The sequence below is a fragment of the Lytechinus variegatus genome, chromosome 2, assembly GCF_018143015.1.
Source record: "Lytechinus variegatus isolate NC3 chromosome 2, Lvar_3.0, whole genome shotgun sequence".
Taxonomy (NCBI): Eukaryota; Metazoa; Echinodermata; class Echinoidea; order Temnopleuroida; family Toxopneustidae; genus Lytechinus; species Lytechinus variegatus.
The window spans coordinates 12,843,421-12,861,475 of record NC_054741.1 but is presented as its reverse complement, the minus strand read 5'-3'; the positions used below and the strand labels follow the sequence as shown (position 1 = coordinate 12,861,475).

General features: G+C 33.6%; 1 protein-coding gene across 2 annotated transcripts in view; it reads left to right on the top strand.

Moving 5' to 3' along the window:
* The first annotated feature begins 8,329 nt into the window (after window positions 1-8,329).
* The window catches only part of LOC121407356 (kinesin-like protein KIFC3), a 31,372-nt gene continuing 21,646 nt past the window's right edge, over window positions 8,330-18,055 (top strand). Inside the window, exons 1-4 of one of the 2 annotated variants that reach the window (XM_041598402.1) lie at window positions 8,330-8,562; window positions 10,441-10,581; window positions 14,952-15,066; window positions 17,059-17,136. In XM_041598402.1, the coding sequence (XP_041454336.1) occupies window positions 10,558-10,581; window positions 14,952-15,066; window positions 17,059-17,136 (217 nt within the window). In that variant the 5' untranslated portion in view covers window positions 8,330-8,562; window positions 10,441-10,557. Of the gene's footprint in view, window positions 8,566-10,440; window positions 10,582-14,951; window positions 15,067-17,058; window positions 17,137-18,055 lie in introns of both variants that reach the window. The other variant, XM_041598401.1, reaches the window with a different exon arrangement.

Sequence of the window (18,055 nt, the reverse complement as noted above, 5' to 3'; positions counted from 1 at the left end):
TGTTAAGTTTCTTTTAGCGGTTAACTCTTTTGGGAGAACAGTTCTTGAGAGCTAAAGTGGCTACCATGGATAAATGAGGTCTTATTATTTATTATTTCATTTATGTTATAGTTGCCTGAATGAATAATATTAAATCATGATTTCATAATTATGTCCAGGGGAGGGTTTCATCAATATTTTCATCCGACAAGTTGTCAGATCTGACATCTTTCCATGAATTTGATTGGCTGTGAGGCACTGTTCCTATGGTAACTGTCGGATAAAATGGGACTTGTCGGATAAAACGTCCGACAGGTCCTTTCATGGTCAGATATAGAGCAGGGAACATGGTACATATACAGTTGTGCTCAAAAGTTAGTGAACACTACCACAAACTGCACTCCTTCATGCCGAGTGTTGAATGTAGACATCAACACTACAATGTTCGGCGAGCCCAGAGAAACAAACTTTATTGAACGTAATATTTTATCACCTGACTTCACAATTAAATATCTAACACATGGCAGAACTTGAACACTTTAAATATGTTCATTTTCTTGTGAGATTCACTAACTTTTGAGCACTCGTGTAAGAAATTGGTCCCTTGCAATATGCATGTCTCTACTTCTTTTGATGTGAACTTTTCATGCTTTTGTAACACAAGAGTTTGATAGAACTCATACATGTATTTCAAAAAGCTTACTAAGTTTTTGAGAACTTCCTAATCATTTGTATGGATATCAATGAATCGGAAGTCATATATTTATTTAAGTAAGAAGTGCAATTTGGAAGCCCAATGGTTTTCTTTAACATGCAAATTAAAATTTAATACTATTGTTATATTCTCACAGTATTAAGTTAATCTTAGATTAACGTTGTTCACACTTGTATGGAGTACATGTTACCAGGTCACCACACAAGTAGAGATTACTTAAATCCTGGAGGGAAAAGTGTCTAAATAATTTCAGTCATATTTTATTTCTAATAAACTATAAAGAAAAGAAAACAGGAGTATAAAATTCAAGCTTCCTCAGAAATTTTGTTAAATACACAAAATGTGTGTCACTATTCTAGTATTCTAGTTGATTAGTTTATGAACGTGTTTGTCCTAGATTTGATGCTTCACAATGGCTTGAGCCTTGATTGATTCATCATCATCACACACCTGTTTTTAGGAAACAGTTCGTAAAATTGTGCTCAACTTTACAAACAACTGCAAATGTTCCTAGGTACTACGTAAGTTACATAGGGATATATCATTTAGCACAAGAAAGGGTCACAAGTCATGCATAAAGTGTCATGCACCCACACCTGAGCATATTTCAAATGGGGTTTACAAGAACCAAGCTGTCAATTTCAAGTCAAAGTAAGACCCAAATACTTCTGCCAGTTTCAAGATTTCTTATTTTTCTGCAGTGTGCTTTTAGAAATGTTTTTTTCTTTTCATTTCATTGCAAATTGTTGGTTACTTTGCAGTGACAATCCCAAAATCAGATATTTAAAGTTATACTCTTGAATATTATACATTTATGAAGTTTCTACAAAAGAAATAATAGGTATCAAGGGATACCATTATTAGGTATATTCCTTCTTTTTTCTCTCTCTTTTATTTTTGTTTGTTCTTATTGTACTCTTAGTACCCTTATTTATTTATCTAAACATATTGGCTTGTATTCTGAAGTCATTTTTAACTTAGACCATGGTCTCACTCTGTGCTAGAATTATGGGAAGCCAAATGTGTCAAAATTTTTATTAAGTTGTATGTTTCTTTTGTAATACTTTCCTCTTTCCTGATTCATCGATGGTGAAGATATTCATTTATTCATACTTCCTAGACAATTATGAATGATTTAAGAGCCAAATGAGCTGAAATATTGTATCTCTACTGTAAGTGATTTATGTAACAATTGGCTATCCATACTTAAAAACCACAACTTTAAACCCAAGTTTAAGTTAAACCCGACTTCAGAATACGGGCCATTAGTTGTAGGCTTGTCCAGCATATAAGATATGCATTTTGCTTGAAGCAAACCTGTAAGTTTGTCGAGTAGATGAATGGCAACCACATCTAGGATGAGAACCTGGATTAAAATTTGAGAATGTAATAAATGCTTTTTGTCAAATGCAGATCTAGATTGTTTCATAATGTGTTTATTTGTTTTTTGGAGGATGAGAAATAATGTGATGAGCCCTGTATTGCCCCCTTAACCTGCCCCCTCCCCCTCAGTTCTTCCAGAAGTTCACTCAGATGATATAGGTGTTTATCGGTGAAAGTTTGATGAAATTCTTCCAAAAATAATAGAGAGATGAATTTTTATACTTTCAAATTTGTGACTTCTCATGTAATTAACAGCTGCTCCTTGTAAATGTAATATAATTCAATTAATTACCATTTTCAATGGTTCATGATGACTGAAAATATTTTTCTTGTACAAGGGAGTGTGGAATAATGTGTCTGATGATCGCACAAGTAAAGTGATTTTCAATTATTATTAGAAAATGGCATTTTATAGAATGTATTTCTCATAATAATAGGGGAGCTGGTCACATATGACGTAACAAAATTAACAATATATTTGTTAATTTTTTATTAAATTTTGCTCAATATTCAATTTTCTTTTGTCCTGCTTTTATAACATACATTACATCAGGATGACTGTTTCCTTTGATTATTTTTTTTTAATGTTTTGGCTTCATCAGAATCCCACCTGTCAAGAAATTATGGGGTACGAATCTTGAGACTCCTTTATTTCCGAGAGGCCCGTTGTGATTTGGTACAAATTATCCTTTATGGGTAATACCACCTTTGTGTTGTTGTGGATGATGAGGTCAAATGTTAACTAGAGTTTAAAAGAAGTTTTTGTTCAACTTGCTCTTATTTCTGCATCAATTATGGATGGTCACACTTGGTACAAATGATCTTTGGATAATACCACATGTGTGTTCATGAGGATGATGGGGTCAAAGGTCATTTTACTCATCTAAGGGGAAAAAGGTCAAATAATATGAGGTCATGTCCATCCTTTTTTCAAGTTTTTGTTCAACTTGCTCATATTTCCCTATTTCTGCATCAATTATTGTGTTTACACTTGGTACAAATATTCATTCGGTCATCTTGAGGTCAAAAGATCATATTGCACACATAATTGATCGCAAAATCAGGCAAGACTTGTGGTTCATGAACCACTTTGTGTGGACTAGACTTTCAAATATAGGGTTAGGAGAGTAGACAGTTGGCAGGTCCTCAAAAAGAAGCTTCTTTCATCCAAGTGATATTCATCACTAGAAAGGTTGCTGCTCTAAATATTTATATATAATTTAATGATTTTGGTGTCATTTCATTGTAAAGAAGAAAATTCATTCTTTCAGGTCATGTGTTTGAATTTATTTAAAGATTTTGTACTGTAGGTGAAACTTTTGATCTAAAACAAGCTACTAAATAATTAATTTCAACTGACAAAAGTTGAAATTTGTACACTTTATTTTTGTTAGAGCCCACAATTATTTTTGTAGCATGATAAAGCTGAATATATGTGTTTTTTTGAAATTATATACGTTTCAAGCAAGAATTGGTTATAATAAACCAGTTCGTAGTTCCACTCTGCGCGTGATCAGAAGATTCTGCGCATGATCAGAGGAAGGTCATTTGTACTAAAGTGACATGGTGGTTTAAAATTTAATGAGATAAGCACCATCCATGATGTCTTGATCATTCATATATTCTTTTGAATTGTGCTTTTCATTTACATCAACAAAAAACAGTGCGTCCATGAACGACTGGTATTTCACAGTTTGCCAAGTACATTGTACAACATGCTATAATATGCATTCAAAGTATAGAAATGCAACAAATGCCTTCTTAAAGCGTTCAATGGTGTGCTATTCTGGTCTTTTCAATTTCTTCATCCTGCTATGTAAGGCATCCTTACATAATATCTTGCTTTGAAATCTGCCTATCTCAATGAAAGGTCATTCAACCAAAATTGTCCATTGGTCAAGATCATACATTTCATTGGCCAAGGGCATAAGCAGCTAGAATGCACTCTGATTGGTCAAAGAGACCACACACCCACCCAAAATCCAATGTAACACTCCCCAGGTGGTAATCTCTTCAAATTTCCCACGCCGGCTGTTTTGAAACCTTATCCAGCCAACCAGAACTCTGGAATTTAGGCTACTACAAAAGTTTATAAATCTCGTCTTGTACGTTTGTGGGAAAAGTATGATCTTGACCAGATTAAAAGATGCCACATATCAAGAGTGACATTGTGAGAAAGTACAGAATTCCAGCTTTCTGATAGATTAACTTAAGACTAAAAATAAAACGTTCTGCATAATTTGCAAAAGAAAAGAAAGGAAGAAAATTCAGATTTGAGGCAAATTTTCTTGCCTGAAATTCACTATTTATCAAAATAGTCAATACCAAATAAATGACCAATGTGAAAGAGAAACATTTACTCTGTCCAATGGTGCAATATTTAATTTGACTTGATATAAAAAAAATTTAGAGAAAAAAAAATCTGATCTACGAGATTTTGCAGATTCAGCCATGAATAAATTGATAAATCTGGCATATTTGATCATTAGCAGGGGCGTACATAAGGGGAGGGGGCTCTTTCCCCCCCCCCAAAAAAAAAGTGACCAAGAAAAAAAAAGAGAAAAGGAAATGAAGAAGAGTAAAATGTTTTATTTTTTTAATGTGAAAATCTATAACAAAATTGGATTTGTGTAATAAAAATGAAATTTTTGCTCGCTCTCAATTTTTTAATAAAATTTTACGCGATATGCCACTGATATCTTGCACCTCAAATTTTCAGAATGCACATGTTGCACATATTGATGTTATTTGATCACAAATACTTTGAACTATTGTGTATAGATAGAAAATAAGGGAGAAATGGAAGAAAGTGTGATAAGGTGAATATGATATTTTTTAATTTTAGTCAAAATCTATCCCAGAATCATATTTTTATATCATGAAAAGATCACAAATTTTGCCCGCACACATCTCTCCCTTGCATATATTTTTCACAAATTTTCCCGAATCTGGCCCCTTCGATAATTTTGGCTCAATACACCACATAAAGTCATAAGTTCTAACTAAAGCCAAATATTTTGTAACCTTAAAAATGATTTTATGTCAGCCCTAGCTCCCTCTGCGTCTCATCCCTTCCTCTCTCGGACCTCGATTCTCTTAAACCCTACAAAAACCTCTTGCTCTTTTACTCACTCTTTCTTCTCTGAAATTGATAATTATTGTACAAAAGTCAAATTCAACAAAAATCATGAAAATACGATACAATGATTTCAGAAACCAAAACAAAACATTTATGAAAGAGCAGGCCTATAATTTTAGTGTGCTCCTGAATGCTGTCCTAAATGTTTTATTAACGGTATTTTGTGATCAGTAACTCATTATAAACATAATCGTGATGCAGCTGATAAAAACTTAGCAATAAGGCCTAACTTGTCATGACCATTCCGTAAAGGGGCGGAGTGACCGCTCGAGAAAATCTGTTGCCAGTTTTTAAAATGCATAATGTGTCAATTTAAACACTTTTAATTGAAATGAACCCATTCATTAACAGCAATATATATATTTTTTTTTAATCATTGATTTTTTTTAAATCATTGATTCTGATGATCGATTAACAAAATATATCTTGGGCAGGGGGGGGTATAATTTTTCCCCTGACCAAGCAATTCCACCGCTGATGGCCTATATCCCTATATCATCAGCAGCAGCAGCCTATCATCACCATCATCATCATCACCATCATCATCACCACCACCACTCCACAGGGCTCCCAACTCCCACTCATTGAGAGTGAGACTCACCCATTTTGGTCCTCTCTCACTTAACTCAAAAATTATGTTTCATTTGCACGCGCATTTATGATCTCACTATCTTGACCGACCTAAATTATGACATTGGCCTATGGGCAATGGCGGCGGAAGCATAAAAATTTAGGGGGGACGGAAAAAATATTTTTACCCGAATTTTCCGAGTCGGCTGCTAAAAGCTGTTGTTTTATATTTTTTGTTAACGGGGTAGTCTACACTTAAGTCTGTAGTTTTAAGTACATCTTAGTTTTTCTAACAAACATGATGAGATATTTAACAAGGCAGGCGCATTTACAGGATTTTGCACCCCGTGGGCCCTACCTGATTTCGTTGTCATTGTGTGCTTTTCAAAAATTGGCGCCCCCATCGGATGAACAAAAAGGTTTCTAAATAAACCTTTTATGCGAGCGCGAGGCGCAAGCTGATTTTTTTTCATAACCTAGCTGACTTAACGATTTGACATACTTAGCACTTTGGGTTATCAAGTATGGGTATCTATTTAAACAATTGATATGCACATTTTTAATATTCTGACCTAAATATTTTAAACATTCTCAGCACTTCTGATAATCACGAGCAGAATGGACAGAATCAAAACTAAACATTTTATGCGAGCTCGTATCGCGAGCTGCAATTTTTTTTTTATTTAGATCCTACTCAAAATTTGATATTCTAAATCACTCTTTGTTACCATTTACTGGATGGGTATCTATCTAAACAAGCCCGAGCAAAAAAATTGATTTTCTGACCTAAAATCTTGACATTTTTTTTAAGCAGTTTTTATCATCATGAGTAGGATTGGAATCCAACTAAATGGTTTATGCGGTTTATATTAAGATCCAAACCTTAAAATTCTAATAAACTATTGCGCCTATGAACTGGATGGGTATTTATCTAAACAATTGATGTATAATTTTTGGTAATCTGACCTAAAATTGGGACATTCTGAGCACTTTTGGTAATCATGAATAGAATGACTATTTAACTTAACATTTTATGCGAGAGCAAAGCGCGAGTTAAACATTTGTGATATTCCTACCCAAACCTTAAAATTCTAATAAACTTATTGTGACCATGATCTGGATGGGTATCTATCTAAACAATTGATGCGAGCGCGAAAAATGATATTCTGACCTAAAACCTCGGATTCTATATAAGCAATTTTTCCATTGAAACGATTTTTTCTTTTTGTGACCCGAGATTTTTTTTTTTTCATTTTGCAATCATCCCCTCCCCTTATTTGATTCACATTTCTTTTTCTTCTTATCTTGCTCTCTTCTCTCTCTTTTAAAAAAATATATTTTCTTCTTCTTGGTGCGAAAAAAAAACAATTTTTGTTGGTTGTCAAGTATTTCTGAACAAAATCGCAATGGGAGCGAGTTTAAAAGACAGTTTTACTATTCTACATAAAATTGTAGGTCTTAATATTTCTTTGTTTCAGCTATTCAGTTTATTTGTTATCTTTTTCCTCGATCTTCCTTTCTTCTTTTCTTTTCTTTCTTCCTCCCTCTTTCTTCCTTCTTTTTTTCTTCCTCTCTTTCTTTTTTTTAGGGGGGGCATCCCCTCCTCCTAAAATTTAGGGGGGAACTTGTCCCCCTATCACCCCCCCCCGCTTCCGCCGCCTACGCCTACGGGGAATTTCACTCTCAACTCGCCCCGTGTTGGCACCGCTTTCATAAATGGTATATTTCTATATGATAGCTGCGATGTCATGTTACCAAAGTGCAAGCCTAATGATCTTGTTTAATCTGCAATTCCCCTCAGTCTTATGCAATAATATTTTTGCACTCGGCCATCCGCTGGCCTTTTACCGGGGTACCCGGTGAGCTCATTTAGGCCTATATCTCTACATAATTATTTCTATATTTTTTTCTCTCATTAGGCTTATCTAACTTTTGAATTGACCCCATATACATATAACAGTAAATTTCTGTTATTAATTAAAGCCAATATTTTGTTTTATTACGTTTTCAAAACATTGTTTATTTTGTGAATTTTCGGCATAAATGCTAAACTGATGAGGCACACGGGGGTAATTTGTTGCACCTTTTATCAATTTTTGTTCATTTGGTGATCACGTGCACCGCACCTTTTTTAATTATTTATTATATATTAATTAATTCATTCATTCATTTATTTATTTTTGGGGTCAATGCTAGAAATTGTCATTTACAAAGGTACTTACATGTAAAAAAGTTTTCTCTACAAAATGGAAGTGAAATTGTTCCGGAGAAAAATTTGAAAAGCAAAGAAAAAGTTTCACTACAGAATGTAAGTCATTTTGGTTACATTATTAAATTTTTACACATCTTCCAGAATACCTGGGGCGCAGTCTCTGGAGAATACTACACACAGCACCTCAAGAAAATATTTAATGTTGTGCTTTCACCCCCAGCACCCCCGTTTCCCAGGTTCATGTTGTTCCCCTCCCCCTAGCTGATTCCTATACAGGTATGCCGTCTTCAAATTTCAAAGTGATCAGCTGGCGGATACCACTGTATTTACACATCCGGCTTCTTTATTAGTGACCTCAATTCTCATCGCCTCCAATCAAAAGCGTCTCGTCTCCATAACTGCGATATCGCTAGGAACGCTCAGGATCTCCTCTGCGTGTCACCGGCAACGCAACCGGCCCGGTCGATCGAGCTGGTGGCGAGACCTGTGAATGCACTGCGGATTTGACACCGGTGCTGGGACTTGGAAGCCAACTCCTATCGAAGGAAGGAAATATTTATTTGCGTGGTAAGTGGCTCTCAAATCATAATAATTTAAATGTTAATGTGTTTCACATTAGTTTCATGTCAAATTTAATGGCTTTAGAATCCGGATGTCTCGAGTATAAGGATTGAATTGAGAGCAGAATACTTCGGACTTTAGTTTCGGTCTCGAATCAGTGCAGTGTATGCGACGGGTGGACACCATAGCCTTCTCTAAGTTGAAGACGGGTTGCCGATATAGGCTCTCATAAGATTGCACTGTCTGGAAGTGGAAAGATACCCATAAGAAAACCTTGATAGTATTTTAATTACATTACATGCATGGGCTGATATCTGTATCGATGGAATTTATTCATCATCCTTGGAATACGTTTAGGCACATGATTTTTATACAAATTACACAGTATTTATATTTGGCCCAGTGTTTCCACTCTTCCCGTAATTCAGGAAATTTTGACTTTTTCCAGGATAGGTTTGGGAAATGAAAAAATTCTGGGAAATGCAAAATTTACAATTCACAATACTTTTAATATGTTGCTTAAAATTTTCTTCTTGCATTCCAACCTCACATTTCAGATTTTTTTTCCTATTTCAAAAGAGGGCGTGAACCAAAAAATGTTAAATTCCTTGATTTTGGTCACTTAGACCAAATTTAGGCTCGATTTATTATTGGCCTACCTGTATTTTAGTTAAAAATCAATCTGGTAACTTTAAGGAAATGTTTATGAATTTCAGGAAATTTTGCATTCAGTTTCTGGAAATTTGATTTGGATCTATGGACACTGATTTGGCCTCAGTCCATCTTTTTGACCTAATTCATTCTTAAAATAATGTACTGTATATGTTAAGCTATCTGCCATTTACTCTTCCAGACAAAGTGAATAGGCCTATTCAGCCATTTGTTTTATCCTTGAAATTCTATTAAATTATCGAGGTAAGTTATTTTTTAACAGTTCTAATAAAAGGTATTGATTCATAATTCTGAAAATCAAATTGAATCAAGCAAATTTGAAATCGGGATGCGAACCCAAATGTACGGTACTACATGGCTTGTGCCTTTTCTTCAGTACATGTACTTAGGCCTTCAGTGAAGAAATCTGACCTGACAATGTTATCGCCATGATTGATGACACATTTGTGGACTTCTTAAGTTCTATAAAAGGCCTTATATCTTTGAACCTCCACTTTGCTTTATTTCTTGCTGTTCTTACTCTGTATATACAACGCATTGCTTTAAATAAGAGGTCGGCGTTTATAAGGCTTTTAGCTCTTTTTGTCGTCCTCAATTCCCATAAAACCTTTTATTATGTAATTGTATTTTCTTTTGTTCTTATTATTACCTTTAATTGTTTATAATATTTCTCCTTTGTATGTAATCATGTTTTTATGGTGAATGAAATAAATGAACTTGAACTTTCCTCTATATCCTTGGTAGGCTTGGTGCTATAGGACTTACAAATTTGAGGATTACTTCTACTGGGCATGTCAGTCATAGGCGGCCGAAGCGGGGGGGGGACATGTCCCCCCCTAAATTTGAGGAGGGGGGACGGTCCCCCCCCCCTAAATTTGTTGTTGATGACTTTTTTTTTTTTTTTTTTTTTTTTTTTTGCTTGTCAATTTATTTTCCTACGTCCCCCCTAAAATTTTTGGGTTGAGAACCCTTTTTTTTTTTTTGCTTGTCAAAAATTTTTGGGTTGTCCCCTCCTGAAATTTTTGGCTTCCGCCGCCAATGATGTCAGTCGACAACAGTTACTTATATCTAGATAGGGATCTAGGTCTACATGTATAATAACCTAATAGCCAGTGCATATAGGATGATCATGTTCATCTTTCTTGAGTTTCAGATTCTTGTGCCCAGCTTTTTGTCAGCATTATTTCCTATTCTTTATTTTTCTTGTAGATGGTATGTTTGTGATGATGATCATACATGTATTGGTAACAAACGTACCGAGTATGACTTGATTTCTTCAAAGTGCATGTCAGGCTTCAATATCAGGAAATCCATCAGACCATCACCATGTATCATCATACTAGTCCCAGAGTAAGTACTTAGATATACATTTCCTTGTAATTACTTTTCTCAAGATTTTAAGCATCATATCACCATGTTAAAGGGATATTAATTATATGAATAATGATGAAGGGGCTTTGATACAGATAATTTTTATTTAGAAAAAAAGGATATAGAACTAAAGGTTGATCCGGTGGTCTCTGGATCAAAGTCACCTCTCTGATCAATGACTTTGATACATACTGTATAGATGCATATGTATGGTAAAAAAGACAAACCAATAAAAGCTTATCCGGCATGTTAATGAATGAGTTATCCCTATAACTATTATTTTGTCTATTAAAGTGGAGAAGATGAGAAGAGATAGATGCTGTACATGTAGATCATTGGTTGTTTGATCAATAATTATCTTTTTTTTATAGATATTTAAGCACTCTTGTGAGAGATTCAAATGCCTGCTATTAGGCTAATTTCCCAGTTATAAATATAATTTTCTGTCAAAAATATTATGGAAAATACAATTTCTAAAGAAATGCACTCGAAAAATAACTTTGCCTGGTTTATTAATTATGTGAGTGAACTTTTACCTAGATGGAAGCAGAATTTTATGTTTAAAGTGCACTTGATTCTGTTCTTTGAATTGAAAGGTCAGATAATGCATGCGTTCCTTTGATTTTTAATGGGTGCTAAATATGTCCATTGAATGCATGGACTATATGGTTTACATGTACATATAGTTGATTACCGTAGTAGTATTGTACATGTAAAGTGTTTTTTTTTTTAACTGTAAGTTTATGAAATGATATATTGATGGCTTAAAACTTACAGACACCCCCTCCCCCATTTAAGGTTAGCTGTGCATACTATATGTATTCAAAATATCTCCCTTGAATGTTTAAATTTGGGACTTTGGTGTTTTTAATGGACAGAACACCATTTTGAAGGAACAAAATCATTTTGAATATATGAAATTAGGTGTCTTATTTTCTAAAAAAAATGTGAAACAATTACTTAACCCTAGCAATAGGTGTAAATTTGCCCAAAACTATTTGAGCTTTTCAAGTTTGGGTAATTATCAAGCAATACACACCCCACTGAACCCAGGTTAAAGTTAACCGATATTTTCATATTCAGGCGTTTGTTATCATTTTGTTAAATTTGTTAGAATTCATTATATGAAAGCTACATCATACATGTAACATCATAGAAACTTCATGCATAGTAACCGCTAACTAGTCGCTAGCTTGCAGCTAGCTAGATTGTGGATAGCTTAATAACTTTGTAATAGGCATGTAGAGAAAAGTGTACTGTTTGCTTTCTTTCAATCGCCTATTCAGCTAGTCACTAGCTAGTACTTGCATGAAAAAAGTGAAAGAATTAGTTGACTATATACATGTATAAGAGAAAGTTGTAAAATATAATTTTGTACAAAATAGATATTCATAGTGGATTTGAAGTTTTGAACTAGATACATACACAAGCTTTTATACTTTTGGTGCCCAATCAATATTTCTTTTCAAGGCTAATAAGTGGCATTTGCACACCATAGATTATAGATACAATAAGAAAATCAATGTACAAGTGACAATATTGATTTCGGTTCGTCGTCAATATATTACGTCATGTAACACTTGGATTGTTTATTTGAACTTATTGTGTACCGGTATATATCTTGATTTACTTGCACATTATCACCCTTAGTTTAGTCTTAAATAAATTTAGTTACTTCAGCTCTTGAGCACTGCGGAATAGGCCTGTAGAAATTAAAGTTGGCAATTTTTAGGTAAAGATGTGACTTGTTCTATTTTGATCTGCATTGTGTAATAATTTAATATTCAAAGTTCACACTATCAAGTACTTTAATAGGGCATGAATTTTAATTAAAGCAAATCACTTTGGGAGATATTTAATGGATTATGTGTTATGGATCAAAAGTTCACTGGAAGTATGTCTATAGCGAAACATCTGAGCCAACTTTTAGAAATGTCATTCTCTTTTAACGATTCTTTAATTGCTGTTTTGATTCTTTTTACATTTAAAAAAGAACAAATTTTGTCTTTTGAAAATTATATAAATTAACATTTATTTGATTTTTTACATAAAATTATGATATCTTTGGAAATTGATTTTCACATAGTGATTTGACAACTGGCTGCTGGCACCCCATAAAGTGTGGTTTCAGAAGGGGAAGACTGACAAAAAGTGTATTGTATCAAAAGCAGAAAAGTAGTTAAAGAATATTGGTGAAGGTTTGAGGAAAATCCACCAAAGGTTAAAAAAAGTAAATACAATTTGTAATTTTCTGATTTGTGACATTATTTGTGATGTAAAAATTGTACCTTTAGGATATCAACAGAGAACAGACAAATATTAGAATTTTTATTATGCATTTTAGATTACGGCAGCTGCTCATACATGTATGTGACGTCACAAATCAAAAACTTCAAATTCCTATAATTTTCTTTATCTTTGATGGATTTTCCTCGATCCTTCAACAATTTTTAAAATTATTTCTTAATGGTGTTTTTACAAGAAACTTTCCTTCAGGGTGAACTATCCCCTTAAGTCAACCTGTATGACAATATCACCCCTATTTTATAGGTCATGGATTTCCCTTGTGAAACCATAGAGCTATTAACAGTAATACATGTAGCTCCATGGTGAAACCATGGAGGCATGTACTTGTAGAAGTCCCACCTCCATGATGAAACTATGCTATGGAAAATTAATCCCCATCATGTCTATATAAGAAATTAAGTAGCAGATTGTCGTCCATGTTTGTTTAAGGGTCGTTTAATCTCTTGAGATTGGGCATGGTTGCCTAGCAACAGCACAATAATGAAATGAAGTGTAATGTCTGATACCGTCTGTATTGAAACAGCTGACGCTTGCTTTGGAACACTCCAGATTTAATTTCAATCTGCCATTGTTGTGACGTTGTGAGTCAAATTTCCATGTTTGGTAGAAATGAGCTAGACTTACATGTACAGATGCAATTTCAGAATATTCATGCTTACTAGAAGTGTATAGGAGCATCAGGGTGTAAATATATTTTTAAAAACAGTAAAAGTTTATTTTTCTATCAGTTTGACCAAGGAAGTATCACTTTCAATATCTACCTCCTTTGTTTTGACTGCATATTATTGCATTGGATTTTTTTATCATAGTCTTCAGTCACTTACCCATACATGTAGGCCTACATGTATAAGCTATTGATATCTCATGTCTTATGTTTACTTATTTATGTTTATTTTGTTCATTTATTTTGAACCTTTGGATTTCATAATTCATGAATTTAATAAAAAATCAGTCAATACATTGTTTTGAATTAAGAAATTTTACAAATGATTTTAAAAGGGAAGTTAATCTGCTCAATATATATGAAGGTTTCCTAATTCAGCACTTTCTTATCCTTGATAATCTGATATAAGATCAGTGCCTTGATCTAACTTAGGATATGAATGTATGGAATAAGAAATATTCCCCACTCTCTAGACTCAACAAACATTTCAAAGGCCATCCTTATCAAAAGAAATGACACCTGCACAAAGGTCAATATCTTGATTTAAAATCAAGCAATGCGAAATCAGGGACCTATGGTGAAACCACGGATGTAGACTGTATAAAGCAGGAATTCATAGTGCTTTTTCAAATCTATGTGTTTAATACCAAAAGTCATTATAACAGGTGTTTGTATTCAGAAGCATCCAGCTGCATCTTTTAAAGATGAAAATGGTATTTTGGTTAACTCATAGATGCTGGCTGCTACATGTATATGATATGCCAGTATTTGAAATACTGGATTTTTATTACAAAGTATGACCTGTTCTATGGATTTTAAAATTTTCATTTCAAGAAATTCACAGAATGACATCACTTAGTAGTTTGTTTTAGGTTGTAGAAATGATTGATTAATTCATAATAAAACTCGATATGGACATTGATCTCATTAAAATCTCCATTGAGTTTGATTTTGATCAAATACACCTGTGCGACCACTGATGGTGTGACAAAGCCCAATTGACCATTGCAATTTGACTGCTTAGAGTGATATGGATCATCATATGGATGAGAATCTATATGCATTAGAGTAAAATGAAATACATTTAAAGGAAATTGTGAGTTTGTTCATTTATTGTATTTCCCCAGATATATCACCTTTTCTATTGTGCCTTTTTGAATCATGCTATTACAAGTATATTGGCCTATATTACAAGTACTGTAATACACCAAGTATATCCTGATGAAGATAGAATACCTTCTGAAAAAAATACAAGTTGATTTTTATTATTTTTTCTAGTTGGGGAGGTCCGAAAGCTCCACATGCAGGCAATGAAGGGATTTTTTTCAACTCCATGGATGTACTGGTACATGTAACATTGTATTTCTTTCTTTGCTAGGGTAATGAAAACATGAGCTTCAAGACTCCAAAGACATTCCATGCTGGTGTGAGGGTAACATCCCCTACACCCTCCAGAGCAGAGTCTATGATGGAAGAACTGGGATTTGATGACAGTAAGTAAGAAAGAGAGACAGAAAGAGATAAAGCAGAGATCAATAGGATGAAAAAAAAATTATGAGAAAGAAGAAAAGAACTACATGTATAGTGGTTATCAAGAAAAAAGAAAAATGCCCACTTTTTTTCTCACTTTGCTTTTTTTTTAATTTCGACACACTCAACTTTATTTAAATCATTGATGAAAAAACCATAGTAATTCAAATCAGCCAACCCTGTTGCCAATTACATGTAATAGTCAGAAAGAGGTAAACCATTTTCCCTTTTTTTTCTGTTAGTGCATGTGTACTTGTACATTAATATACATGCAGTTGATCCTCCCACCTCCCTCCCCTTTGCCTTTGAGGAGGGGGAAGATGTAGAAGAGCTAATGGGTAAACAGATTTAGAAGACCAAAATAAAATGAAGGGGGTGGACAAAGAGGGAGAAAGGAGAAATCAAGAAAACACTGAAATATAAGAAAGAAAGTGACAGAAAGGAAGTTACTGATGAAATTACTGTGAAAATAAATGCAGTCTCTCTCACTTTCAATATTTTGTCAGATGTTGTAAAGTCAGCAGTAAGACTACCAATATTTTGAGAAATAAGATGCCTCCTAGGATGGAAGTGTATTGTGGGGTGTGAGGAAGTTAGTGATAAAATTAAATGTAGGCACTCTCACTTTAAGTATTTTGTATGATATTAAGTCAGTTGTAAGACTACCAATTGTACAATGATAATAGTTTGTTTTCCCTCAAATCAGTCTCTTCATCAGACACTAATATGGAAACAACAAACAAGATACAGTCAGGAAAAAAAAATGTAATGACATCACTTTTCTGTGAAGCTTCATGAAAAGTAAGAGTAAGAAAATACTCTTGCGTGATTTCTCTGATTCCTTTCTTGAATTGAATACACTGAAGGTCTAATTTTAGCATATAAAAGACTTGTTTTCTGCTGCAAGAAGACTCTATTATTAGCAAGACAATAACACTTTCATCCATTTGGAACATGCTGTTTTCTCTGCTCCGCTGAGCATATAACAATGTATACACGTTCACTTATAATGTTCGTGTACATTACTTGTAGTTTTTGGAAGGAATGATTGAAAAAAAAAATCTTGTTAATGGTTGAATAATTGTCACTTGTATGTTGTTTTTTATCAAGTAGTGTAGAATTGATAATTGGATTTTAGAAGAGTGAGAAGATATTGTCCAAATATGAATACAAATTGCAGTTATAATAACTTATAATAATGAATTTATTTTAATAACTTAAAAAAGAAAAATGATGATATAACAACATCAGTATAAAGAAAAGATTTTCTATCGAGACAGACATCTGAGAGAGATTTTTGTGGGAAAAAATGGATTAATCCAATCATTTGTATTAAACCAAGTAGTCTTAAAAGAAACTTATAAAGAGCTAAATTGGGTAGGTATAGGGCATCTACGCAGATGAATATTGATACATATTAATTCATTAATTTCATTTTTATTCATAAATCAACCAATAACAATCCTCTTTGACTGGCTGAGCATATCATATATTATTTTCTTGTTAAAAGAAAATCAATCCTAAATACAAGTGAATATATCCCAAGGTCAACAGCTGCTTTGCATGATATTAATCAATATCAGTGCAAAATAGGAATATCAGACCTCACAGTATACTTGTGTATTGATAATGTAGACAGTGAATTATTAGTTTAGATATTGATATTTTTAACTGCAGGGGAAAGAAGTATCATCCATCTATTTAATCAGGAGATCAAATAGATATCTACACTTCACTGAAAACAAGGGTGGAATTACTTAAAATTCATATAAAGCATAAACCACAGCTATCTGTTTTCACATCTCATTCTTGTGACATGAAAATGAGGTGAAATTTTGATCACTTATACGGAGAAGTGAGTCTCTGACACTGGTTCAAATAACAACTACCTTATTAGCATAGATGAAATTCAAATGCGATGCTGACTGCAATCTCTCGTCGTCTCTTTGCGTCAGGTGACCTCCTTAGTGACGGAGACAGCAGCGATGGAAGCTATGACGAGGCAGACAGTGGTGTCGGCACAGGGAAAAAAGGTGAGCCTTGGTCAATTATTTCCTTTCCAGAAGGATTTTATGTTAATGATGCTATTAGTGAATGTATGTGGGAGTTGTTTGATGTTGTAATGATTCCTGGGGCATTACAAGGGATGTTATTATGAAATGAATTGAGTTCGTTATACTCTCCATAATTGTTGTTTGTATACATGCGTATATTTTTCTCTTGTAAAAGCCTTCATATTTATATAAAAATAATGTAGTACATGTATGTTCAGGTTGAGGTATTTGTATGTTGATATATAAAAAACATTATTTTTCAAAGCTGAATTCATACAATTTATTAAGAGTCAAAGCTGATATGTTATTTTTACATATAGAGAAATGTACACATTGATCACATCAAATCAGTATGGTTTGAAACGGTCTATGTGCATCTCATATGGATAATGTGTGTGCTGCAGTCTGTGTGTTGTCATGGATGCTGTATTGATGAGTCGATGGAATTCCAATTATTTGGACAGTGGAGAGCAAATATCACTAACATATATGATATGTACATGGTACATTCATATCAAATGGAGATATCAAACTACACTCATACAGTATACATGTACATGTAGTGATGAAGCAGGGTGGCATGAAAGATAGATATTATTTGTGCAGTACATGAACATGTAGGGACAATGACTTTCCTTTATTTATTCAGCTAGAGTTTATTGGTAAATCAAAATGGAAAATCAGTTTTGGTTCTTTACTTTTCATGGCATGAAATTAATTGAATTTACATACCAGTATAATTTGAAAACCCCAATGCATGCTTTTGCTGTGTACATCTTCTATGGCAAAATGGCTTTTCAATTTTAGATCAAGTTTGATTTGGAAATACAGGTTTTAAGAAATGGAAAAAGACATTTTTTAAAACAGAAAACCATTGCACACTTTATAGCTATGTAGG